This window comes from Scatophagus argus, chromosome 16, assembly GCF_020382885.2.
Source record: "Scatophagus argus isolate fScaArg1 chromosome 16, fScaArg1.pri, whole genome shotgun sequence".
In the NCBI taxonomy this organism is placed as follows: domain Eukaryota; kingdom Metazoa; phylum Chordata; class Actinopteri; family Scatophagidae; genus Scatophagus; species Scatophagus argus.
This window is the reverse complement of record NC_058508.1, coordinates 19,935,952-19,961,911: the sequence shown is the minus strand read 5'-3', so window position 1 is coordinate 19,961,911 and position 25,960 is coordinate 19,935,952. Positions and strand designations below refer to the sequence as shown.

Genomic DNA, 25,960 nt, shown 5'->3' with positions numbered 1-25,960 from the left:
CCAGCAGGGTCTGTGGTTCCATGTTTCGAGGCTTCTGAATGGAAAATCTATTTCCTCAGACAGACGTAGCTTCCTGAACAAAAGTACTTCCTCAAACACATCTTTCATCCACTACGTACCTGCGCTTAGAAATTCTTGGTGACGGGATTCTTTCATACGGACTAAACAAACGTCACTGACAAATGATAAGATTTCTGAACTTAGCTGCACATTTCTACTCTGTTCCCACAGGTGACCTTCATGTGGTGGTCATGTGTGACTAACCTGTCACAAAGGCAGATAATCAGCTTACCAATAACATTCACTCAAGTGCTGTACTGAAGTAAAACTTTAAGGTATTTGTAGTTTATTTTACGCTGCCTTCCACTTACATTTAACTATATTTCAGAGGTAAATGTTAAAGGCTACTTAGACATTAATGCGCTGGTAATAAAAATTCTATATATTTATAATACCACATCATAGAAAGTCACTTTCTGCGGAAGGAATACTTTAATTTTGAATACTATGAGTACGTTTGCTTGATAATACGTCTGCTCTTTTACTTCGGTAAGCATTTGAGTGCTGGACGTTTTATACTGGTGTGGCACTGCTCTAACTTTTAAAGGATCTGAGATCAGCGCTGATGTCACATTATGTGTCATGGGACAGTACAGATGCTGTTGCATAAGATCGCCGTCCTTTAGTTCGTCAGACGGGTTCACCTCTTTGTCCTTTCACTTCACTCGTGCGCTGGGGCTCGGCTGCATTTGACGTGCAGCTGTCATCAGTGTTTCTTGTTATCCAGCTTGACAACGACAGGAACGTAACAAAAGAAGCCGACTTGCGAGCCGCAGATTCACTCAGACTTCGTGAACGCCAATCACAGAGGGGCAAAGCCATCACATGTTCTCTGAGTTAATCTGAGCTATGTAGGCCAATCAATATGGCTTCACATCAAAGGACTTCTATAGGCCATATGTCTATCCACGCATTGCTCCCTCCACTTTCAGCGTGGGGACTACTTCCTCTTTCCTCTCTTCCCTCTTCTGGACTGACAGCCTCAATAACTTTACATCATCATCAGCAGCACTTCCTTTTGTTGTTATCCTCCTCTGATGAGGAGGCCTTAACTTAAGTGGAGATCGGAGGAGGACATGTGTCATAGTCTGTGCATTATTGTGAGTGTGTACGGGTGTGTGTGTGTGTGTCGGCGCGCACATCACCACCATCCCCACTCAGCCAGTTTCTCATCCAGCGCTGCCCACCGCAAGGGAATTCACACTGCCTGATGTCCAGGGCGAGCTGGCAGGATGTACTGTTTCTCATATATCACCCCTCATTCATGCTGCCATGGCCACCTTCCATTGTTACTATAATTACTGCCAGCTGTGCTTCCATTATTAATGCAGCAAGACACCCAAAGCCTTCCTGGCCCATACATCGCCGATTCATCATCTCCATAAACTTTAAAAAACACCCACTGCTGCCTACTGCTGGTGCAAACTGACACAGATAAACCAGAGGATAAGGTGCATGCACACACACCAACACACACTTCTGTCCATGACACGTTCACTGGCGGAGGAGGAGGCAGAATCAGCACGAAAAACCAGAAATAACACATTGCATCCTGACAGATCAGTTACTGTTTGAAAAAGACTGTAATGCGATATGGACGCAGAGGGCGGCAGCTCGGCGGAGGTGATTTGAATTAAGCTCTCTTCTCTTTTGCTGAGACTCAGCAACAACTCGGATACAACACTGGTATTTAAAAGAGGTTGCAGAGAGAGAGAGAGAGAAGGATAAACTGTCTCTGTAGAGTAAAAGCTGATCGCTGTATTAGAAAAGTCAAAAGCTAAACCACTCAGGCTGGATTTTCCATCAGCTGCAGTTGTTTCCCCAACACGAGTCCGCTGTGACAAAAACAAGGCGGCGCAGCTCGACATCTTTCAGTCGCAACAAACCTGACACCAATTTGAGTTTGAGTTGAGTCACAGCAGCAACGTCAGCAGAAATCTTCCTATAAACCACAAAGGTCCTGCACTGAACTCGCAAGCTAGCTGACATCTATTCTAACATTCAGACAAGTTTGACTCCTGACTGAAACACAATCAGACAGAGCGGAGAGGCACTGATTCGCAGGTATTCATTTTGCAGCATGCATCACCAAACGAGATCAGCTGCTCACCGAAAGCGATTTGATTTCAATCAGTGTCACAATGCCTCATACAGCTGACAGGGATCTTAGACATCTCACTGTTTGGTGGAATCAAATGAGCCTCTCACAGATAAAAGAACACGAGACTCGCTTTGGTTGGGTACTTATGAACGCCGCTCACGCTCTTATCAAGCTGTAGTGCTGCACTCAAGGCTTATGGGAGTTAACAGTGAGAGCAAATTCAGGATTTCCGAGCATAAAACATGGAAGTTTGTGTGTTTGAGCTCTTTTGAGGCCACACTCAAAGAAACACTGAACCATAAATCCATCTACTATAGCATTTACAAATCGTGTAAAAATCATTTAAAACATTTACTGTATTTATTTCCTTGCACTGCAATTGCCAATCCCTAAATTTCCAAGTCGCATTTACTGCCTGAAAGCTGATATGAGCAGTGCTTTCAAATAGGACGCTCACATCTACTGCCTTTCCCACAGGACCTGAACGCAGCATTGGATCTTGCAGCTGATGCTTATGCTGCTGCCTTCAGTTGTGCACACACGCACATATCACATCACACCCCACCCTACACTCTGATCATCATCCTGGGCCAGCACTGCTCCACTGCTGCCATGCATCTGCTGCTGCTAAATATAGCAACTCCACTTTGATGATGCAGCGGTGACTGTTGGGAGAACTCAAAACCCCCACTCTGCCCCCCTCTCTGCCTCTCAATGGCGCAATTAGCCCTAATAAACTGAGAGTGAATCCATGATGCATGGAGGAGTCTGGCCAAAGCCCTCCAAATCCCCTCCATCACCACCACCACCACCACCACCATCCTCCCCTCTAATTATCATGAGTGGAGCCTTTGTAATGGGACAGATGTGATGTGTTTGTGAGGCGATGAGGTCGGAGAAACGAGAGTGAGAGCAACATAGCATTAGAGATAAATGATAGAGATAAAGTGAGAGTGTGTGGTGGTGATGGAGGAGGGAGTGTGTGTGGTTGTGTGTGTGTGTGGGGAGTATACCCTTGGGAACCAATGCCTGACTGGGCATCGTATACACAGGGACACACACTTAGAGACGCACAGTGAGAAATGTTTTATATCTGCACTCTAAGCACAACTTTTTTAAAATGTGATTTGTCCCCTTTGGAGCACTCAGTGTCACTTTGCAAATGTTCTATGAATAAAATCTCTGTATTGCTACTGCATGTCATGCCAGTATATCAAGATAAAATATGGCCCTGAAATGGTGTTTATTTGCAGCTCAAGACAGTAGTGTTGAAAAGTGCGCAGCTACACAGGAAGTAATGAAAGTTTTCATCATTTTGTTCTGTTAGTCAGCATTAAAATTCATGTAAGCTAACATGTAAGCTTTTAGCTGCTCAAACTGATTTCCTTTATGGTCCCACCATGGGGAAATTAGCCAGTAGCCATGCTAACAACATGATCGCATGAAGCAACCAGTTGATCTGTTTTGTGATTTGTAATCTTCCAAGTTTAACACTTTGATTTAAGAACAAATACCCACACTAATGACATTCCCATCAGCCTCAGCTGTACTTTGTGATTAGTGCTGATTACTGCATGTTAGCATGCTAATATGCTACGTTTATATAATAAGTATGGTGAGGATTATACAAACTTAATGTCAGTATGTCAGCGTTGCCACCATGAGCACGTTTAGACTTTCGATGACCCTCTTAAATTTGATTATTTAAAAACTTGTGGCCAATGAAAGCTCGTATATGACAGAATATTTTACAGTGCGACAACTTTACTATCAAAAATGAAGAATAAATTTAACAGGAAATTAAGACATTATAAAGCATTGACCTTTACTGTACCAGTATCTGCCAAGATATACACATGTACAAATACATCTGTGATGAGACAATATCAAACCTTAATACTGGCTTTCCAATACTGTATAATGTTTGATATCTAGCTAGCAGAAAAGCGGTGGTGATCATAGCACTATAAGACTATCCAAACAAAAGACATCACAATATTATCTATTTTATTTAGGTCCAGCACAGCTGTGAGGGCCTGCTCCCAGCAGATATATAAACAGAAATGTAAAAGTACGTAAACCGTCAAAGATTACCGTGACTGACGGGTGATTTTGTACTCATCTAACACAGAGCAGTTTGAACACACTTACTCCTGAACATCGCCTCTCTTCAAATCAAAGGAGAGGAGTTTCACAGCAAACAAGCATCAGTTTTATAAATCACACCAGGTAGAGAAAAATGCACTGTTGTTAATGATGGCGGCTCTGTCCCCCAAACAGCCTGACATCCTATTAACACCAGACAGAACCATCACTCCAGCATGATGAAACAGTCACAGACCGTGAAATGATTAATGGAAACAGAGACGGGGCGACTTGCTAACAGATAGGTGGACGGGGGTAAGAGACAGAGGAACAGGAATAAGGAGAAAGACGAGAGAGGACAGCGTTGAAGTAGGACAGAGCGCTGGGGAGGCCTGTCTGTCCCAGATCAGTCGTTTACTGCCGGCAAGGAATGAGTGAGATAGGAAAAAAAAAAAAAGACAGAAGGGAGTGAGAGAGTAAACGAGATGGCTATATCTGGAGTTTGAACTACATCCCCCCCTCCCCCGAGCAGCACAGCAAATATTGAAAAGAAAGTTAAGCTCCAGTCCCTGCACTTGGGCAAATATACGAGGAGAGACAAACAATGCAGGCGACAAAACCTCTGAGAAAATATCGCTGTGACCAAGGGACAACTGAACAGAAGGACCATCAGTCCAAAAGACAAAAGACACCTTTCTGTCCTTCCCAAGCCCCTGTGGAAGAGGATTCTCCATCAACACGGCTTCAAACGATTTAAAATAAAATAAAAAAATCACTAAACAGTCAACACGTATGTTTGTCAAAGCCTGTTTCTTCCTCTTGGAGGCAGGTGAACTTTGCCTTACTGTGCTGATCAGCTTCGTTGTATGCGTGACGAGGAGAGATTTTGGTCCCTCGATCCCCAAAGAGGGAACTTCACGGGGGGAAACGCCGTGCGCTGTGTCCTCTCTGCGTGCAGTGCAACTTAAGAGTGGCGTTCCCCAACACCTTCTGACCAAGAAGGAGAATCAATGGTATTTCCCTGCCAACGTAGGCTGAATGTTAATCCAGCTGCTCGGGTAGCAAATCATTGGTGTTTCCTGGACCGTGACTCTCTTTGTGCCAAACAACATCTGAAGCACAAGCGACATGACAGTCAGTTAATCAACACACAGCAGCGGCTGCGCCCGCCTGTTGGATCAGATCAACTCGACTTCCAAAGGCCAAATTAACTGAGCTCCCAGGGAGTCAAGCTGAACAGATCCGGACGCAGCTGAGGCTGGGCCGAACTTGTGAACCTCCTCTTCAAACTGACTCAAACTCCTGCTTGACGTCGTCTGATTCTCTCGTCATTCAAAGGCATCAAAGGTTACATAAATCTGACCAGCCTGAGGCCAAATGAACAGCTAGATGTTCAGTGTCGCTGAGAGTGAAGAAATGAAAGCTTCAATCACACGAACTCGTTCGTTAACCGATTGCCCTTTGATGAGACGAGTAACGAGGCACAACGATTTAAACTCTTGTTGGACAAAAAAGAATCTGACTTAATTTGACTTAAGAAAATGTCACGTTTTCTTAAGTCAAATAGGAAAAATGGTTTGGCGATCTGTTCTAATGCCAACATGGCTTACTACAGGCTGTTAACGCCACAGGATAAGATTGGCTGCTTGACATCAGTATGTGATCATGAGTGTGTCTGACCCTCTGTGGCGGCAACACTTATCAATAATCACTACATGTTGCCAAAAGCGCTTCACTTTTACACATCAGCACAGACTACAAGCTTCTCCAGATCCACCATTAATGTGCTCACGGTGGCTTTCAGAGTTTTCACTTTCACAAACTGAGCTGATGGTGTGAAACGTTGACTGTCTTCTCAGATGATCTGCTCTGCCATCTTCTACCTCCATGTCCCTGAGGCAACACACACACAAAGCATGGCGGGTTACTATGACCGTGCGTGGGAGGCGTGTCCGCCGTATGCCATTGTCCAAGTCTGTGAAACTGAACACACACACACAGCCGTGTCTCTCTGCGCTCCAACGCCTCCAACAACAAGTTATTCGCAGTTTAACTCTCACTCCTGTTACATTATGCTGAAATCCTCCTCGCTTCTCTGTGCAACACTCTGCAATACAGAAGTAGCCTGTGTGTAATTATGTGTGCCCCGTAAAGTGACCTGCCATCACCCTCCTGTGGGCTGTGTTCAGCAGAGACAAAGGCATCTATAGACTGAACTCAGGTGGAGAGATAATGACGGGTTCAGACCAAACACATGTTCCCAGCTGGCAGGGTGACCCTTTTCTTGTAGAGGCAGCAGCTCAAGTGAGAGGACATCCGTGTGAATATCCGCCATCAGAATCATCTGCTGTTTAATGCATGGCGAAACACTTTCTATCTACATCTGCTCCTGTGTGCATCTTTATGCACATTTTAACGCCCTGGCGCGTCTGTGTCCACGTTTGGCCATGCATACCCTGCCTCTCACGTTACAGTCAGGTTCACAATATGTCAGGGTAGCCAAAGTGTGATTTACTGGGTGATTTTATGCACTGGTTAGCCTTTTAATGTGAACACTGAGCAGTGAGCTGCTGTGTGCAGATCACCAGCAGTCCTTGGCAAGCATGCAAATGTATGTGGGAGGGATTATCAGTTTGACACTATGATAAATCCAAGAGCTGACAATTACCAATGTTCAATTACCTACCTATATTAGTTCTTTCTAAGGATGCCACATACATACTGTCTGATTCCCCGTCTTGTCTCTCTCATCTGTCCCTCCTCCTCTGTTTATTCTCCCACCTTCCCTCTTGTCCACTCTTTTTCAGTATCATCTGCTAGCATCAAGGAGTAATCAGTTGCCAAACACTGCCCGGTTTGCCTTCCTTGTGCCTGTGCATCCCTCGGCAGATCCTCTCACAGCTGCTCTGCTTTTTCTCATTTCAATTTATTTTCATTTCAAATGTTTGTTTTGTGCAACTGCTGTGAATCTTCATCTAAAGCCAAGACACTGCACGCGCAGACTGCCATGTGAGAGAGGAATTCGTGTTTTACATCAATGCAGTAAACTTGAACATGCAACCCCCCCCATCACCACCACCACCCCTCCACCCACCCCCCCCTGCTGCTCACACACATGCACCCTTCTGACTCTGCCACTATCTCTCCAGAAACAGGAGATTGTACTCTACTCTCCCCCTCTACCTCCATGCACGTCTCTCTCTCGAGAGAAGAAAGAACAGCAGAAAAGATGAAAACATCCTTACTGTCTTCTACAATCCCTGATGAAATAGAGAAATCCCTCTTCTGGAAAAAGGGGGCAGAAGTAGAAAAGAGAGGAGGGGGAGCCCAGCGGTTGCCAGTTGCAGAGGAATAAGGAGTGAGGAGGGGCGAGCAGGAAGATGATGGAGAAGACTGGTTAAAGGGGTGGGAAAAAACAGAAAAGAGAAGACAGTCACTGCTGCAACAGTGAGGATCCTTCTCCTCCACAGCCGCCACAGGATTAAAAGGTGTCCGGCATGCCGCCGTACGCTGAGGGATGGAGCATTATCCTCGGCTCCCAGCTCGTCCTCCAGCAGCAGCAGCTCTGTAGTAACACTTCTATCCGCTCAGTCCGGCAACCTCCCCATCCCTCGCTCACTATCCTCCCTCCTCCCTCCCTCCCTCCCTTCAGCATGCTTTCTCTCCCTCCCTCTCCCCCTCCCTCCCTCTCTCTCTCCCTCTCTCTCTCATATACTGGTTGGTTGGCTTCTTCTTGGTTTCTCCATCACCCTCCCTCCATCTCTCTCTCTCTCTTTCCTCCATCATTACCCGGATACAGGGCATACCCCTCCCTCCCATCCTCCCTCCCTCCCTTTGTCTCTCTCTCCCTCTCTCTCTCTCTCTCTGTCTTTGATGTTTTGGAGTTAGACTCTTAGCTGTGAAAAACTGTTTTATTCTCTCTCTCTCAGAGAACTGAAAACCCCACAGAACTCAGTGGGATCCACCCAACGGTGCAGACACACACACACACATAAAAGATTATCCAATAATTACCTCGTAAAATCAACAACAGAACCACACACATCATGTAGAAAAAAAATCTCATTTTTAAAGGATTCCTGTCATAATGCAAATGATTCTATCCAAATCAAAGATACAGAGCAGCACAATCTGCAGCAGTGTATTCTCTCTCTCCCACTGACACAGAAATATGAATAAGGAATGAAAGAGATGTGTATGAGAGGATGAGGGAAGCCACTGCTGCAATGCTTATTACCATATGTAGAGGCGGATTGGACTGGGGGGGGTGAAGGAGGAGAAGGCTGTGGGTGGAGAAGGAGCCTTCTCCAGATGAGCTCAACTGAATAGCAAGTAGAAATCAACTCCATTATGCCAATCACCAGTGAGTGAAGCACGTCAAACTCACCTCATAGGCTTTGATGAACCAACACCTCTTTTACAGCTGGGGAAGAAGGGGAGGACGAGGAAGACGAGGAGGAGGAGGAGGGAGGATGGGGGGGGTCATCATGGTTCGATGTAATAACAATAATCACAGAGAAAACAGCTGTTAGTCACATCTCCCTTGTGTTGCTGAGGGCAGTAAATGTAAAGTCTGTTCTGGATTGCTTGACATCCCTCAGTTTCAGAGCTAAACCAAAAAAACATCTGCAGGAGAAATTCCCTCGATGGAAAAGTTGACATTAACGAGTGCTGCACCACATGTTAAAGGCTGACAAAATATCAATGCTTCAGAATACAGTGATGAATCTGAGAGAAAAAATATAATTCATCAGACTCCAACACAAACCGTTTTGGGTTTATTTTTTGTTTGTTTCTCAGCAGTAAGCGTTTCTTGTAAATATCACCTGAAGTGGGTTTTGTTCTCCAGATTTGTGCTGGTGTATTTGATCTTGAGCTCAGCCTATAATTGTGATATAGAAGTTGCATTTTCTTTCCTCTTCTCGAGGAACAACGTTTCCAGGGAGGTGGAGATCTACTAAATCTCATATTATGGTGCTGTTTTATTTGTTTGTGCTCCATTTGTCACGTCAGCGTTTTCCATCTTGCCGAAAAAGACTCCCTCGGTTGAAAAGTTGACTTTTAGTCCAATAAATTTGCACAGGCCATAATTTGGCAGGCAGATATCATTTGGTCTGTCAGAGGGTGATTATCCATTAACCAATCAATCGTTTTGGCTATGAAACCTTGAAAACTGTGAGAATTGTTCAGCACAGTGTCTGAGAGCCCAATGTAACCCATGATAAAGAAAAACATCAAATATATTGCCATCCAGAAGCTGTCTTGGCTTCAGTCCTGATCATTTCAGCTCTAGATGCAATCTGCTTTTTAGTAGAACCTTCCACTCGCTCGTGACTAAATATAACATTAGATGTGCTCACACATACCATACTGCATGTTGTGGCGTCATATCTCAGCCGCGGTGAGGCAGGCTGTGGTTATACTGACAGGCAAACCCTGACATCTCAGCTCTTAGAAGTGACATTAATAATTCTAAATATCACCATCTCTCACTTTATTTTCTCCCTCATTAACATTACATCCATTAGCTCCAAGCTGGGCATTGAGAAACGGATGTGAATGAAATGAAACCCTCACACAGCGGGGGCTGACCACCTCCTCACTCAGTCAGTGACTCATGCGGAGATAAGTTTCTTGCACAGTATTAAAAGTATCACACCATCCGATCTATCCGGTTTTTTAAATTAGGTTTGCATCGATCCAGTCGGCCTGCGTGTGCCAGCGCTGCTGCTTTGACTGACTGAGTGCGTATGCATCGAGGGGCGGGTGTGTTTAACAGGTTTGGTTCATTAGGCTCCAGCAGTATTAATTGGGTGAGAGTAAGCAAGCAGTTTCAGTAACCTGAAAGGGATTGTGGAGCTCCATCAAAACCCCTCACGCCCTGCAGAAGGAGACAGGGGAGTCCCTTTATTAGCAGACAGTCAGACTTAATAAACAAAGAAGACCATAATAATGACAAGAGCTTGTGCAGCTGACATATTTATTCAAACCCCCACCCCACCCCACCCGTCAGCCACACAGGCGTTTGTCACAGTCATAATTTACACTAATGCACTGACACCTCATACGGCATCCAGGCATTTAGAGCCACCTTCCACCTGGGAAATAATGTGCATTGTGCCACTGCACCTTTCTAAAGCTCCCTCCTCCCTGTCTGTTGTTTCTCAGGGTTACAGGCGTTTGCGTTTCCTGGCTCCTTCGCCACAAGGAGGACTGCTGCTGCTGTTGCTGCTGCCGGCTCCAGCAGTCCAGAACAAAACCCAGCAGAAACCCAACACAGTCGGCCATTTCATGCAGCTATAACAGATTATGATCCCCAGAGTCCTGAGCATGAGGAACATGGAGGCACGTAGCTACAGACATAGATGTTTACATTTAGTTGAGGTTTAATGAAATTGTGAGGTAAGTAAGATGAGGAGCGAGTGGGATCTTAACGATTAATTTTTAAGGTGGAGCAATGGCCTGCTTCAAAAGGTTGGCTCTTGTGGCCCTTTCCTGAATCCTGTCACCTCCACACTGACCTACGACAACAGTAAAATGCTGTTGACACCTTGAATGAACAATTTAATAATTCCAAATATAAAAGTCAGAGCTGATATTTTACCTTTACTTAAGCAGGATTTTAAATCCAGGTCTCATTTTCACTTTTCTTTTTTCTTTTGTTTTTAGAGGATCTGAGTAGTTCTTCCACTGCTGGTTAAAAGGGGATAAAACTGGAGAAATCATATTGTGATAAGACTGATGCTGAATTAATGGGTGCATAAATCCAAGCAGAATAAAGCTGTGTACTCTGCTCTGACAGTAGGGGAAACGCTGGGTTTTAATATTAATATCTGTCACAGTTTTGTTTTTCTCTGGTTTTTCTGTCCCTTTAACTGTACCATCTCCAAGACTTCCCCTCACTACTGTAACGGATAATCCCTCCCTCTCTTTCCGTCCTCATTACGAGAAAACTGTTATACTTGGCATCAGAATTAACTGCTCTGCTGCGTCTGAGAGCTAGAAAGAAAAAGCAGAAGTGGGTCACATGCTGCAGGAGGAAGAGGACGAGGAGATGAAGGGATGGAGGGGAAGAACACAAACGCTGGCTGGGTAGGATGGAAGCACAGGTAGAGAGGAAGGAGGTGAAGGCTGAGCTCTAAAACCAGGAGGATGAACGCTCGCCTCGAGCCTTTAAACCGACGTCGAGGCAGACGTGACACGAAGCAAAACACCACACAGACAATTTTACCAAACTTTCTCTGCACGCTTGACTTTAGATGTGAGGATTATAACTTGTTCTTAATCAAAATACACTCAAAAGTAAAAGTACTCACTCAGAAGGGCCAGTTTCAGGATCATAAACAGTACTGGACTGATGTTTTAATGTGTGAGTATTACTTTAAAGTTGCAAAGCTGGTGATGCTGGAGCTGACTCTCTTTCAGAAACTTCAGGGTAACTTCATCTGTAGGACTACATCATAATCTATTAGATTATATGTTCAATCTGAAATGATAAATGCAGTACAGAGAAAAGTCCACAACTATTACATCTGAAAACTACTGGGGTAAAACAGATTTATATTTTTTCTCTCAGACTCAACGCTTTATAAATTAACATTTTGTGGAGACCATTTAAACAGGATTTGAACAAACAAAAGTCTCAGCTCACCGGGCTAAAGAGACGTCTCAGGAGATTCTCCTGCTGGTTATGTTGACGTACTGCAGTTTGGGACACATATGCATCCCAGAATGTGGTGAGATTTGAATGAATGAGGAATTAATTGCCAGACCATTTCTTTTAAATGTCAGCCTATGGAGGACACAACCAAACAACACAGAAAGGTACGTCATTAGACAGACAAATTCAAGTATTAAAAGAAGAGTCAAAGAGAAAATACAAAACGAATTAAGCGTCTTTAATGATATAGGCTACATTTGTACATTTCTACAGCAGATTTTCAGTAATAACTGCCAATTAGAAAAAAGTCAAAACATTTTTTTTACCTGTAACAACTGAAAAACTGGATGTCAAAGGCTGTGAAATTAAATTCTCCATGTAAATATTCATTTCAATATTTTGTCCCATTAAATAATAATAAAAACATTTAATAGTTTAACAATCAATGGTATAAATTACATTAAAGCACCATTTCAAGGATGAGAATATTAAAATAAATAATTGGCCTTTCCATGTGGAGACAGTACATTTTCGTGGTAGTAAATGTAGAGCTGTGCAGTCACACTGAACACGCCTGCCCAATGATGTCAAATGGGTTAAAACACAGCACATCATGAAAAGGGGAGTAATGCTCATGTGACTTTTGCAATCAATAGCAAAAAAACTCAGTTAACTAATTAAATATAAACATGTACCTCTGTCAGCAACAACAAAACAGCAGACAATGACTACTGTAGGTGAACCTTCAACCTTTGGAAAAAAATAAAAATAAAATAAAAAAAAAAGGCCAAAGAAATGGCAAAAGTAAGTTACTCTGTGAGAAGATTGTCACTTGGTAAGATGGTAAGATCTCAATGTGTTCATTTGGGAAAATTCCCATTACAAAGATCTCATGTTGCACTATGCTTCAATTCATTAAGCACAACTGGCCTGGAAAAACAACATATTGCAGTTACTCTCACTCACTCATCCACTCAGGTACTCGAGGAAGCAGCTGCGAGCAGGTGCAGCTCAGGTCACGCATGTCTTCACCCACTAGAGTTATCCTTGAATATATTCAGGTGGGGAAATCGCCTTACTGTATGCCGTTCATGCACAAACTTTCATCGATGCACTTAAGGATCTTACTAAAGTTTGGGAATGCAACAGTCACACAATCAGGTACAATAACACAGCTCACTTTGATCCCTCAAAACCCACATGCACACGCACACACACACACACACAAAGTGAGAAAAGGGCTTACTGTGAGTATAAAAAGGAGGGTTGGACAGTTTCAACAGGGGCCTCAAAAAGTCACAAGAACATATCAAAGACTGAGGCACAAAGCTGCCTTTTGAAAACCAACAAATACGAGTACCAGCAACCGATGGTGGTGCTCCTGTCTCTACTGCCATACAAGGTATAGAAAAATTCATACGGCTACGGTACAGTACAATAAGAGGGCTTTCATTGTTTACAGGGCTTGTAAGTTCAAACTCTAAGCCACAAATATATTAATGCTCTGTTTAATTTGGTATTCTCAGCAAACTGTAGTGGATATTAAAAAAAGAAATCTTACAGTAGTTAAAACACACTGACACACCCGCTTTACATAAAACCCTTCATTCATACATGAATAGTCCATCAAATAAGGTTTTAGGAAAAAATCAGTCAGCGGGCTTTAATAACTGCTAGACTATCAATTACAGTGTTTACAAAAGCATCTTCTGGCAGAAAATGTTTGAGCCGCCATCAGCATGTTCAGTGACTCCAGAGGGTATAAATCAATCCGAGTACTGGAGATCTAAGTCTACTGTGCCATCTGTCACCACTAACCTCACCCTCTTGGGTTTTGTAGCACCCATGGAGTGAGAGGTGACAGGTCCATAGTGTGGTGGGCCTTGGTGTTCCCCAGGCTGGAATTGTTGCTGCATGTCCTTCCTACAATGCTCGTCCTGACCTTTGAGCCCCGAAAACCCACCCAAGGAGAAAGACGCTGGGTTAGACAGCTGGGGTCCACAGGGCTCGAGAACCAGCCGCCCTTGGGTGCCTGAAGGTTCCATCAGGCAGTGGTAGGTGTAGTTTGCCGGGCCTAATCCTGGGCAACCATCAGCCCCGTCCCTGAGACCCAGGGTCAATGAATGATCTCCACTGAAGTTTAGTACGTAAGGTGGACCTTGATAGCCATAAGGGAAAGAGGCTGAGGAGACTGAGGGGTGACTCTTGTTTGCTGGTGCTGGCGTACCAGGAGGTGTACTGTGGATCATTTGGGGGCTGTTGTCCTGAGACACGGGCGAAAGAGACGAGCCAAAGCTAAAATCAAAGGGGTCTTGCTGAGTGTAACATGGCTGGTGCTTGTCTGAGGTTGTGGATTTTTCCTGTCTTAAACTCTTGTCTTGAGGTGTTGAATAACCATCTGACATTTTGCTCATAAAGAAAGGTCTTGGCAGGGCTGAAAGGTTTTTGCACGTCATGTTGGCTTCAACACTGTCATGTTTGTCAGAGGACATTTTACTTTTAACAAAAGACTGAGGGAAAGGGGAGTTGAGTTTACCGAAATGAGGGTTGGACCTGTTGGGGTTGCTGGAAAGATGACCCGCATCCTTTCCAAAACCTTGAACAGAGATGTTGTCTTTATGATGACCGTCTGAACTAACACCTAGTTTCTGAGTGTGCTGGGTCTTTTCAAAAGCACCCGATTTTGCACCAAGTGTCCTGGATGTGATGATAGGGCTGCCAGCAGCCAAGGTATCCTTACAAGGTGCACTGTACAAGTTCTGAGTCGGGTTACCCCCTTGAAACTTGAGCACTCTGTGAATGACTGTAGAGGTTTTCTCGTGGAATTTGAATGGATTGTCGGGAGGATTGGGATTTTTCACAGTGAAGAGTTGAGGAGAGAGGAATTTGTTAGACATCTGAGATGGCGGGACGGATTTAGTCAAGCAGCTCTGGGACACTCCTCTGACTGGCTGATTACTTGCAAATGACTGGGATTTATTAGGAATGGTCACACGATGGAAGGGACCCTGGGTTCTGAGGCTAGACTGAACTTTTGATTGACTGGTGCTCTCCTTGACATTGATGGAGGGTTGGGTTAAAGTAACTGGCATTTGAGATGTAACAGAAGATGATGTTGCACCAAAAAACCGAGGCTTACCAACAGATAGGGGCTGAGCTTTGAAGTCTTCTCTGGACAGCCTCATTCCTAGATTTTTACCTAGAATCCGATCCTTGGCACTCAAGTCAGAGTTAGCAAGAGCTGAAAAACTGAAACTGGGGTTTGGTGGGTTTCTGTCTTTCGAGGTATCCTTTGCTTCACATTCCAGAGGAACAGAGTCACTTTTTGAAGAAATTAGACCTGGAAAAAACTGTAGATCCTCACTGGTAAAGTTATTTCCTGGACTGGGAGGGCCAAGGTATGGCGTTTCGGTGGTCCATGTATCAGACGGGCTGTGAGAGAGGGGACTGCTGAAAGGATCTGTGGGTGGATCCAGTGAACACAGATCTGATGGGGAAGATGGAAGTATATTCTGTGGCTGATAATAGCCCTCAAAGTTGAGACACTGAAAGTCCAGGATATCGTCACAACAGTTTGTGAAGCTGGGCTCACTGGAGAGCATGTTATCTGCAGTTGTGAATGGAGGAGACTGGGACGGGGGGTGGATGACAGAATTAGAAGGAATGGAACAGGCTGTCGGCTTTTCCAAAGCCTGAGATGAACACAAGCCTTCAGAGAGCCTGGAGAGACTGTTGTCAATTTGTTGGAGAGTGTGACTAAGGCAAGTGGTGGGTGTTTCCACAGGCCCACACTTGCGTGGTCTCTCCATTTTGTGCCTCTGTTTCCTTCCTCCACTGTGCATCTCTGGCCTTTCGGCGACTGCGTCTGCAGGAAATGACATAACTTCACTTTCACTGTCATTAAGAGGGGAAGACAGAGACAGCGGCGACAGAGATAAGGAAAACGACGGCGGCTCTGTTTTGAGGAGGGACGAGTTGCTGTTCAGTCTATACGAAGACTGGCACTCCTCTTTGAGCTTGCTAAAATCAAGACACCCTTTCTTTTGTTTAACAAAAATGTGACCCTTCATCTCTCTCTTAACACCGGGCTCCACTTTAAGTTCAGTTTGTCTGAGCTCCTCTTTGCTGTCCACCTCCCAAATATCTTCCGTCTTTCTACGCAGTTTAATCACTGGTAACGGAAGACCATTTGAATCCACTTTAAAATCCACTTCAGGCTGCAGTTTCTGGTGTGACCCACTTTCAAACAAGCAGCAATTCTTTAGAAAACGATCTTCAATTTTTGTTTCATTCCCTATAGCTGACAACACCTCGCTGTCACTCTCAGTTTTTTCTGGCAGCAGCTTGACTCTGTCTGCAAGTTCCCCATCAAGTCTCTCTTTAATTTCTACTTTGTCGAAGGCTGTTTCACTGGGTCTACATGCCTTTTTAAGGTCTTTGTCTGATTTTCCATCTAAGGGGACGTTCGTGATCTGCCTTCCACAAAGCCTCTCGCCTCGTCTTTTCAAACGATGCAATCTGTTCTTTGACTTCTGACTCGCCTGCACATGAGCCTGAGCTGCCTCCATCTCCATGTTTAAAACTGATACGGAGTCCATGATGGCTTTGAAAGGATCACACGCCACCAACTCGTCTCCTTTTTCCATTTTTAATGCCGCGTTTTCAAATCCTACTCCTTGCATCTCCCATACTCTCCCCCTTCTCCTCTTGAACCGAATCTTTAAATTGGTGCCCGGCTTTGTCTCCTCCAATTCACCTTCCTGGATTAACGTTTCCAATGGATCTTCCTGTTCAGATTTATTTGGAGATGGATTTACTACGCACTGCTGTTGGACTTCAGCAGGATCCTCAGCTTGTTTCTCCTCTGCAAGCTTATCACTCACTGGTGTCTTGTCAATGTCATCCAGATTTCGCCTCTCTAATTTACACTTTCGAACTTTTCTCGACAAATGGCTTCGCTGAACTTCATTAGTTCGCGAGCGAAGCCCTCCACTAAAGGTCAAGATCTTATTGGAGGTTAACCTCTGGACTTCTGTTCTCCTACACCTGCCTTTCACCTCTCTTTTCATTTTGCTACTCTCCTCTGGACATGTGGTAAGGCCCTGTTTCAGCTCTGTAGATGCATTTACATCAGTGCTTTCTTTAGAGGCTTGATCTGAGGCAGAATTCAAAGCTTGTTCTGAGTCTGTTTCCACAGAATTGCGAAATGTACGTTTCTTCAAAGGTATGTTGGACTGTGTGTGTGCCTGTGGATTGGTATCTGGAGGCAGATTCATTGTGGCTTTTGCTGAAATTAGTGACTCATGAGGTAGTGGGTTGAGGCAGGTAGCCGGTGGGTTATTGTTCGTCTGCGGTAACTGAAAATGCACAGCATCCTTACTCGAGTCAGTCTTCACTGCAGCTGGATCTTCTTTGCTCAAATGTCCCTTGGTGCTTTGCTTACATTCTGCTTTTGTTTTAGCCGCTCTCGGCATCAGCATTCGCCGCCTCAGAATCCTCCTCTGCACTGAACACTGGTACCTGCCTCCATTTATTTCAGTCTTTTCTCCTTCCCCCCCAGCACTCTGTGTTTCTTTAGAGGCCAAGGAAGAAAACCCTTTTCCTACAATATCTCCATGTAATCTCTTATCTATTAAAGTTTCATCTTTTCTTAAAATATCAGATAGCAGAACCTTTGCCTGCTTTATGACAATATCTTCTTCATGCCTACTTGCTGGCTGTTTATTCACACTCCTAGCTACATGTTCTGATCGTTTAACGACTCCCTCCTCCTTACATGCATCCTTGATTTTATTTCTAGCACACTGTGTGTCATTTTGTCCTCTAGGTTTTTCGCCGGGTGCTGTTTTACAATCAGACTCTTTCACATCTTCTGGGGCCTTGTTATTTTTACATTCTGTAACTGCAGAATTTCTCTCTTCTTTCTGCCCTTCAATTTTGCCTTTTACTGTGTCCTGCTGTGCCTTCAGTATATCATCTTTTTCTTCTGACACGGTCTGTATTTCGATAACCTTGTCGTTCCCCTCTTTCTCGCTGTGGGATAAATCACCCACAGATTCACTCGCATGTCGCTTTCTCACATTTACTTTATCGATGGCCTTGAAAAACATTTCCCTGACCCCTCTGTTACCTTCAGCTGCACAGATCTCTGAACTTCCTCCCTGTCTTTGCTGAGATCTGGACACTCTTCCTATTGGCTGCACTTTCAGAGCTGCTGGTCTCAGACTCTGCCGGGTCCTTCCTCTAACCACCACACTTTCTGTCCTATCTTCAGAGGACTTTTCTGCTTCTAAACACTGTGGCATTGATAACCTTGTGAGGCTGACTGTAAGGTATTGCTTCAGCGGCATGAGTGGATTGTCCGTAGCTTTCTTCAGTCTATCTGTGACGCTCTGACAAACTTCTAACAGGGATGAAGCTTTGATGGTCCCAGGCTGCGTAGGCTCAGCTGCTGGACTTTGAGCCGTGTTGATGTTGCAGGATACAACACTGTTGGACTTGCTGTTGCTTTGACACTCGGTGGCTGCTTTTTCAGTCATCTCATGTTTTACTGAGAAGCAGGTTTTGTCATTTTCGACAGGGTGACAAACAGGAGCGTTGGCTGTGTTGCTGGACCCTGTTGGATGGGCAGCGTCAGCTTTGCTCCTGGCTCTCGAAGAGTTCCTTTTGCAAACTGTCCGCCTGTCCACCACTTTAACAGGCTTTCCATTAAGGCCTGTGCTACTTACTGCAGGTCTGCTTTTCTGATGAACAGACATGGAGGAATTTAGAGTGAAAGGCTTCAAGTTCACCTCACTGATGTTATTTTCTTTAACAGTCGTAGTCGGTTCAGTCAACCTGCTATTGTTTGGCTTCACTTCCTCCAGCTGTTGAAGAAGGGCCCTTTCTTTGCTTTTTGGATCCTTACAGTTGAGTAAAAAATCCACTGAGTGGCGCCGCACTCTGATTCTCAGGTCCCTCAGAGTAACCTGGGACAAAAGTGGAACCGTCCGACACTGTTTGACTGAGGAGGATTTCAGCGGGTGGTTTCCTGATCGTCTGTGCTTCTCTCGTCTCCACTTCTTTGTCTGACTAAGTTTTCTGTTCTTCAAGGCATTTCTCCTCATCTGCTGGGTAAAGGAATTCCTTGAGGGGATGGCTGTGAATCAGAGACAACAACAAAGAGACAGTTGAACTTGGAGCTGCTGTAAGCGCTAATAAAGGTGTTTATTCAACACAAATAGCAACAATGGCAATACTGAAATTCTACTGCGTTCAATTATTAAAAAAATGTTAACTAAAATAGTAAGTAACATCTGTTAAAAAAAAAACAAAAGAAACATTAACGTGTTTAAAGTGACCAATTCAATAAACTTTAATTCATTTTATGTTTTCAGGTTTTTATCTGTGAGGCAATTTACTGCACAGCAGATGACAAGACTTCCTGTGGTGCTGACAAAACATGTGATGCTCGTAAAAGTGTTCATGATGTACAAAGACGACAATATTCATAGTCAGTCTCTTTACCAGGAATCAAACGATCATGTCTCCCAGCCCAAAACACACTACACCAACGGCTGAGCGTATTACAAATGGACAAAGTCCTGACATGATTCTCCAGTCCAGAGTTCATATGGGAAATGTCTTCTGTCTGCAGTGAACACTGGGTTGTATCGCTCAATGTCCCGCCCGCAGTGTGATTGGTCACACGTCTGGCCTAACATCCCGTCAACACTGAAGGAAGCACTTTCGTCCTTATTAAAGTAAAACCAGCAATTGTCTGACCAACGACAATCTGTTCAAACAGCAGCACAACGAACAAGCAAATGACCAACCGACCAGAAGAAGACAGCTCCACAGATCATATTTCAAACCTGTATTTTTAACAGGGCCCGGAGGCGCTGCGTTCACAGTAATTACAGAGCTATTCAACAGTCCAATGTGTTTCCAAAGACTGAAACTATATTGAACAGTTCACTGACCGCGTTACTCTGAACTCGTTTCAGGTCTAACGCAGTACAGATACATGAGGTGTACGTGACTGATGGAAATGATTTTCAGCAGCAGACAATGCAAGTTTCAAAGCTTTCAAAAGGTCACCCTGATGACTTTCAACTGAATTATATCAAGTCTGACACATGAAGAAAAAAAAAACTTTGTCTTTTCACAGAGATACTATCGCTATAGCACCGCAGTTTTAGTGCCACAGAAATTTCTCGTTAGAAATCAGTCAGGTCACATTTAAAAATAGACAAACATTTATTTCCTCACAATTAATAAAACACAGTTAATATTCAAGTTTAATTTAGCAATTCATCTACCCAGCAGGCGAGTGCTGAAAGCTGACTTTTACAAAAGGTTTACTGAAAAGATATTTTGTTATCTTAATTATGATGTACAGTGACCGTAAAAAAAGAATTCCAGCTGAATGAATGAGCCGCACTGGTTGTCCTTAATTCTCTCAATTTGATGCTACATTTAACATCCACTGAATCACCATCGAGACTTTACTCTTACAGGTTGTTATTCTTGACATCACTCATTGCTTTGTGCAGATAATATTCCTGGCAGTTGGTTTGGAGCCAGTTCTGCAGTGCTGAGAGTCATTTCAGGAAGCCAGCTTTGGAAATCTTCAGCCTGAATTGGCTGACTGTCAGTGTTTATTTTGTTACTTGCGGTTAGAAATGTTGGCATCGCTACCAGATAGAATAACTGCTAGTACAACGTCATTTCAGGGAAAATCCTAAAGCTGTTACCTGTAAAGATACCTGAGTGTATTCCTGGTATTGTCGGCCTCGTAGCAAAGTGCCCCTTCTCTCTGTGATGACGAAGATATCGCTCTCTCAGTCGGTATTTCTGGCCCACAGGGTCCTTTGTTTCCTCACATTCGGGCCGCTTTCCTCTGTGTCTGAAGTGACCCTCTCCGTTCCTGAAGAACAGTTAAAATTACAAAATGAAAATTAACTTAACAAACCCCCCTCCACAAATCTGATAAACGAAACCTTCACTTCTGAGATAATAAAGACACCGTCTGCTCAGATAATGGACACACCTCTCACAGGTGCAGCATTCACACATTTCATTGCCTTCCCCAAAAAAGCTGGCACCATAGTAACAAGTGATCTCCTCCCCAGGTGAGATGGGTCGAATCGCTTCAACACAAGCGATATTCTTCTCACCAGGGACAAACTGGGTGGGTGAAAAGAAGAAAGGGGAAAAAAACAGCAAAGACAAAGACTGGTTGGTTAACCCATGGGATACGTTAACACAAAGCAAGAAACAGAGCAGGAGTGAAATCCTGTATCTAAAATACAGATTTCAATATGTTAAATCTTCCTAAACATCTATGAGATTAATACTTCAATCCCTTCAATTTGTCAAATCTGCTCAGTGCACAGGACTGATAAATGTTGCTGATTACCTTGCAGTTTGGTTTGCAGTCTTCAATCCAGAAAGAAAAAAACAGAGAAAAACAGAGAAATATAAGGTTTAAAGTTATTAAAATTCATCAACCAATAAAGCACCCGACGTTCTGTTGATTAGCATTTTGCAAAGGATAAGCTGATTAACTCTCAAACTACATTAAAGAAAAAGCTCTTGTCGGAACCTGAGTGGATGGAAGAACCAAAATTTCACTGGACCTTTGAACAAGTTATTATTCAGGTCACAGTGTGGGCTCACATGTGGTCTGTGAAGAGCAAACTGAATTCTGTAATAACTTCTGTGGTTGACAAAATATTCATATGATGAAGCTATGTCTTTAAAAAAAAAATACATTAGATTACATTATATTAAGTTGTTTTTTTTGTTGTTAATGAGTGAACAAGTTGGTCTATGAAACGTCACTAAATAGTGAAAATTGTTAATCGCTGTGTTGTACAGCCCAAAACCCAAAAATATTTCATTTATTATCACATAACGTTTTTGAAAACCTGCAAATATTCACATTTTAGAAGGTGGAACCATCTATATTTAAGATTCAGGTACAGACGTGTCAACAAAAAAAACATTCACAGCTAACACTGAATTAACACTTTCCACTGTGGTGCAAAATGGCTTTAGGATAAATCTGTGTTTTTGATGTAAGCCACACAACATATTCATTGTGTGGCGTGAGACGTCTTCAGACACATAATAAATGTTAATATTGTCACCTGAAAGGTACTGTATGACGCATCTGAACACATTTTCTTACTGGAATCTAAAACTGGTAAACACTTATTCTAAGACCAACAAATTCATCTTTGCCATATAAATTACAAAAAAATGGACACACAGTTGAAGTTTGACCTCACAGAGCATGTTGAGGTCAACCACATGACTGTAATGGAAAATATATGCTTCTTTTTCGCTTCTTCTTTTCTAATAATGTTTAATTACTCACATACACTCTGAATGTAAGTAATTAAACATTATTAGAAAAAAACAATGCTAAGACTTAACTGCTGAGCCTCCAGTCTTGTCTTAAATGTTGATATTTGGATTAGCTTTTGTGGACATTTGGCTCACAGACTGTGCCTTTAAAGATTTACTCCAGGCAGGTAAACGCGTGCTGCTGATAAAACTCACAGGCAGCACTCCTATCAGCTATGAAATTTGTGAATTGGTACATCTGTGTGTGTGTGTGTGTGTGTGTGTGTGTGTGTAGAAAGAATGAGTCATGAATGTAAACAAACTCACCATGGTTAATGAAAGCTGCAGGCCCGAGCCAGAGCTGAGCGCAGCGTTTGCGTGTGGAATACATCACACTGAAGTCATTGACTCCTGCCCTCAGCACAGCGCTGTCAGCGGGGCTCAGCTCTGCTATGCAGCCCAGCAGGACCTCCACCCGCTCGCCTGCAAACCTGCGGAGCACCAATTCACACGTCACACACCTTCAATTAATAATAAAACACCGTCCAGGTTTCTTGTTAGCACTCCTGGGGGTACTTTCCCATATCTGCTTCACTTTACTGTTGCTTCATGTTTGCTTTCAGCTGTAGGAGTCACATTAAGTTACTGCTGCCTAAAAGCAACAAAATAACACATAACTTTGATTGGGAATAATTTGTAGGAAATTAAATGCATTTAACCCTGAATTAGCAAACCTTTGTGACCTCATATTCAGTATTGCAGTGATGAAGAGTATAAGCCGAAACAACCACAGTGAGACGCTAGATGACAAGCTGCAAACAACAAACGCTCTTTTACTGCAAACGGTTCACCTGCAACAGGTGAGCAAATTCTTTTACCTGCCACGCAGCAAGACCGAAAAACACTCACAGCAAATGAAATGTGTTTATCCACCGTTTTCCAGCTGCCCTTCTGACCACCAGTCACAGCCATGAATCAGCCTGATGCTTTTAATCTTTAGCGGCTCAAGATAAAACATATGTTTAAGTGGGCAGCCCTGTTGTGATGGAGATGCAAATCGAATTCAAGCTGAGCCGAGCACATGCGTATCAAAAGACCTCCATTATCGTTCAGGTGGTCGCTGCCCTGACAAATACAACTTTGAGAGTGAGAGTGATTACCAGTGCCTCGTTGAGGTTATCTTTGCTCCGTTGGTCTCTGAAGAGTATCTGTCACAGGACTCTATCTTGATGCCGCTATCCAACAGGAAGGCACTGAGGTAGCGATACACCTGCAGACATCACAGGCGGTTTAGATTCTGTTCTGAAGTGACAAATTCAAAAATCAGTGGTAGCTTTCTACTAAACGAATACAGACATTGAAAGAGGGAGACTTCCATGTACAAAATGTCTTGATTGATTTTGTCAAATTTTATATTCATACTAAGGTTGTCAGAATATCACATTTTTTACACTTTGATACAACACTATTAAAAAACACCACTCAATACCTGTTTCAATACCACAGCGAAAAGAAAACAAAGTCCTAAACACACAAGGACAAACAACCTGCACACAGAGCTGCCACAGAACAAGTCACTGAACAGGTATCAACACATTTACAATAATCTGTGCAGCCTTGGGTTGAATTCTGATCATAAACCTGTTTTACAGCTACAGTGCTCTCTTATACTGTTTCAAACGTGTGGTATCGAAAAAGCATTGAAGTAAATCAATATTTTCGACAACCTTAAGTCATACTGATTTGTGAGCTTAAAAAGCAGCCTACATGTTGCCTCAGCAGCTCCTGACGGTGGCTTCCCAAAGCATTGAAATAGTCGCCCGCCAGTTCGCCCACAGTCAGCGCCTCGAACGTCGCGTTGAAGTCGTGTGTGCGCTGAAAGCGCAACAGGGTCTCTTTGAGATTACCCCAACGCCGGACCTCCGGCGGGGGGCTAAAGCAGGAAGGCAGATAACAGCACGTGAGAAGAGCAGAAAGAGTCACAGGACAAAGTTCAAACACTGTCTGTGTTAGTCCAAGGGGTCACGTCTGTGTGAAATGATAATTTAAGTGGAAATTTACATTAGATTTCCGAAGACTACTTGATCAAAACATTTTTGTATCCAGGCTTGTTTGTAAACACTTCTTGGCTTCACAAAAAAAAACCCACAACATTACAAGATAAAAAAAAAATCTTGACTTTTGTGTTGTTAATTTAATGTTTCTATTACTTGATGGGCCAAACTGCATAAACTCCAAAAGCAGTCATCAGTTAAGCTTAACATGGCTAAATGTTACTTACAAATATGTTAAGAACTGAGATAATTATTGTTAATTATTTGTGCATCTTTTCCCAGGGACAATAGTTTTAACTGTATTTGAACATTCTAATTCAGAATAAAACTTGTATCATGTTTCTTTATAAGACACCTTGAAGACAGGTCTGGGTGTCATGACATGCTCAGAACATGTCCCAGCAGCCATGCAAATATGCAGAACAGAAACGACTGGAAAAATACTGTACAGATGTGGAAATCCAACAGAAATAATTAATGAACAGTTGTGTGAATGCGAATATTTCGAGTGTTAATTTTGGGATTGTGAGCTTACTTGAACTGACATTTCTTGAGTGACAGATTACCTGATGTTCATTTTGTGGGTGCTGAAGCCCAGCAGAGGGTCCAGCACCAAACTGGTGGCCAGGTCATCGGTCTCACACAGCTCCTTCACACTCATTCTAGTGCATCCGTCCATCGCCTCCCACCATCAGCATGCTGCAATCACAGGGTCAAAGTACCGCTATGACAACAACAACAAACCTCAGCAATAATCAGCTGGAAATTCCAGCTCATCCAGTCTCCGAATCACACAACATTAGTTAGTAACTCGCTTGCTAAACTTGCAAATAACTCTAATCTGAATTCCGTGTCCTAAGGATGTAAAAAGCGGTGACTGTTCACGTTTAAGTCAGGGATGTGACCGGGCTCACATCAGCTCCCACTGCACATTCGCTTAGCACGCGAGCTTGCTGGGGAAACATGCTAGGTTATCAGCTGAGGAGTGAGGGTGCTAATATTACTGTTGCACTGACGGCCTGCAGCTAACGTATCATGACTGCATTGGACCGTGGATGAAACCCAGGTACTGAGAGCCTACCTGTGCAGCAGAGCACTCTCACAGGGATGCACGCTAGCAATGTGGTTTCCCCAAACTTACCTGGGAGTCTTTTGTTGCCAACGAAAGTATCGTCAGATAGACAATTTATCGCAAGCCGCTAGCTTGCTCTGGCTCCCGTTCGCCTGGCAGGGAAAGTTAGCCTAGCAACACAGCCAGCTAGCTTTCCGCCGTCTTGGTGGGTAGCCCAGCCGCGTAAACGAAAATGGAGTCTCCCCGTCACTCCTGGAATTTGCAGTGTTGTTGGCGACTACAAATCCCGGCTGCACTGCAAAAGCAGAAATGCACCACAAAATGACAAACTGGGTTAAAAATGTATATGTTATCTAGCTAGCTAACTAGCTTTGCACATCGCTCATCTAGTAGCAAAAGTTGATGGGCAACGTCCAGTGCAACCCAACTAGTGTTGGCCACGCCCACAAGCAGCACCATTCGCTGAGGTCAAGGTTAATTTTACAAATCAAACCCAGCATAGTTTATTTAAACTCTGTGATTGGTCGGATTGTTTATGGGTGGGTTCATGGGCTGAGTTTTACAATGTTGATGCTGGGAGGTATCACATAGAATCA

The 25,960-nt window shown here is 43.6% G+C and overlaps 2 protein-coding genes across 4 annotated transcripts in view; both read right to left on the bottom strand.

Moving 5' to 3' along the window:
* The window catches only part of shank1 (SH3 and multiple ankyrin repeat domains 1), a 62,990-nt gene extending 53,617 nt beyond the window's left edge, over positions 1-9,373 (bottom strand). The window contains exon 1 of the mRNA XM_046416495.1: positions 8,634-9,373. The gene's annotated coding sequence lies outside the window, so the exon portion shown is untranslated. The remainder of the gene's footprint in view (positions 1-8,633) is intronic.
* Positions 9,374-9,511: 138 nt separating this feature from the next.
* On the bottom strand, positions 9,512-25,821 carry kmt5c (lysine methyltransferase 5C). 3 transcript variants are annotated; one of them, XM_046416487.1, is made up of 11 exons: positions 25,434-25,821; positions 24,859-24,991; positions 24,006-24,171; positions 23,399-23,508; positions 22,566-22,729; positions 21,307-21,326; positions 20,938-21,074; positions 20,642-20,814; positions 11,898-19,044; positions 10,376-11,732; positions 9,512-10,127 (listed from the first exon to the last, which is right to left on the bottom strand). In XM_046416487.1, the coding sequence occupies exons 2-9, from the start codon at positions 24,969-24,971 to the stop codon at positions 13,673-13,675; spliced, it is 6,255 nt and encodes a 2,084-aa protein (XP_046272443.1). In that variant the 5' UTR covers positions 24,972-24,991; positions 25,434-25,821; the 3' UTR covers positions 9,512-10,127; positions 10,376-11,732; positions 11,898-13,672. The 3 variants fall into 3 exon arrangements, with proteins under 3 accessions (XP_046272443.1, XP_046272444.1, XP_046272445.1); XM_046416488.1 differs by lacking the exon at positions 9,512-10,127 and having other exon boundaries at positions 10,892-11,699; XM_046416489.1 differs by lacking the exon at positions 9,512-10,127 and having other exon boundaries at positions 10,892-11,732; positions 20,654-20,814.
* Between the last annotated feature and the right edge of the window lie 139 nt (positions 25,822-25,960).

What these genes read in the sequence shown, in the direction of transcription:
- kmt5c (XM_046416487.1), bottom strand. Translation starts at nt 24,971, where the DNA reads ATGGACGGATGCACTAGAATGAGTGTGAAGGAGCTGTGTGAGACCGAT. An exon ending in ACTGCAAACCAAACTGCAAG is followed by an intron (nt 21,075 to 21,306) that starts GTAATCAGCAAC and finishes TCACCCACCCAG; the next exon opens with TTTGTCCCTGGTGAGAAGAA. An exon ending in ACACTCAGGTATCTTTACAG is followed by an intron (nt 19,045 to 20,641) that starts GTAACAGCTTTA and finishes TCTGATTCACAG; the next exon opens with CCATCCCCTCAAGGAATTCC.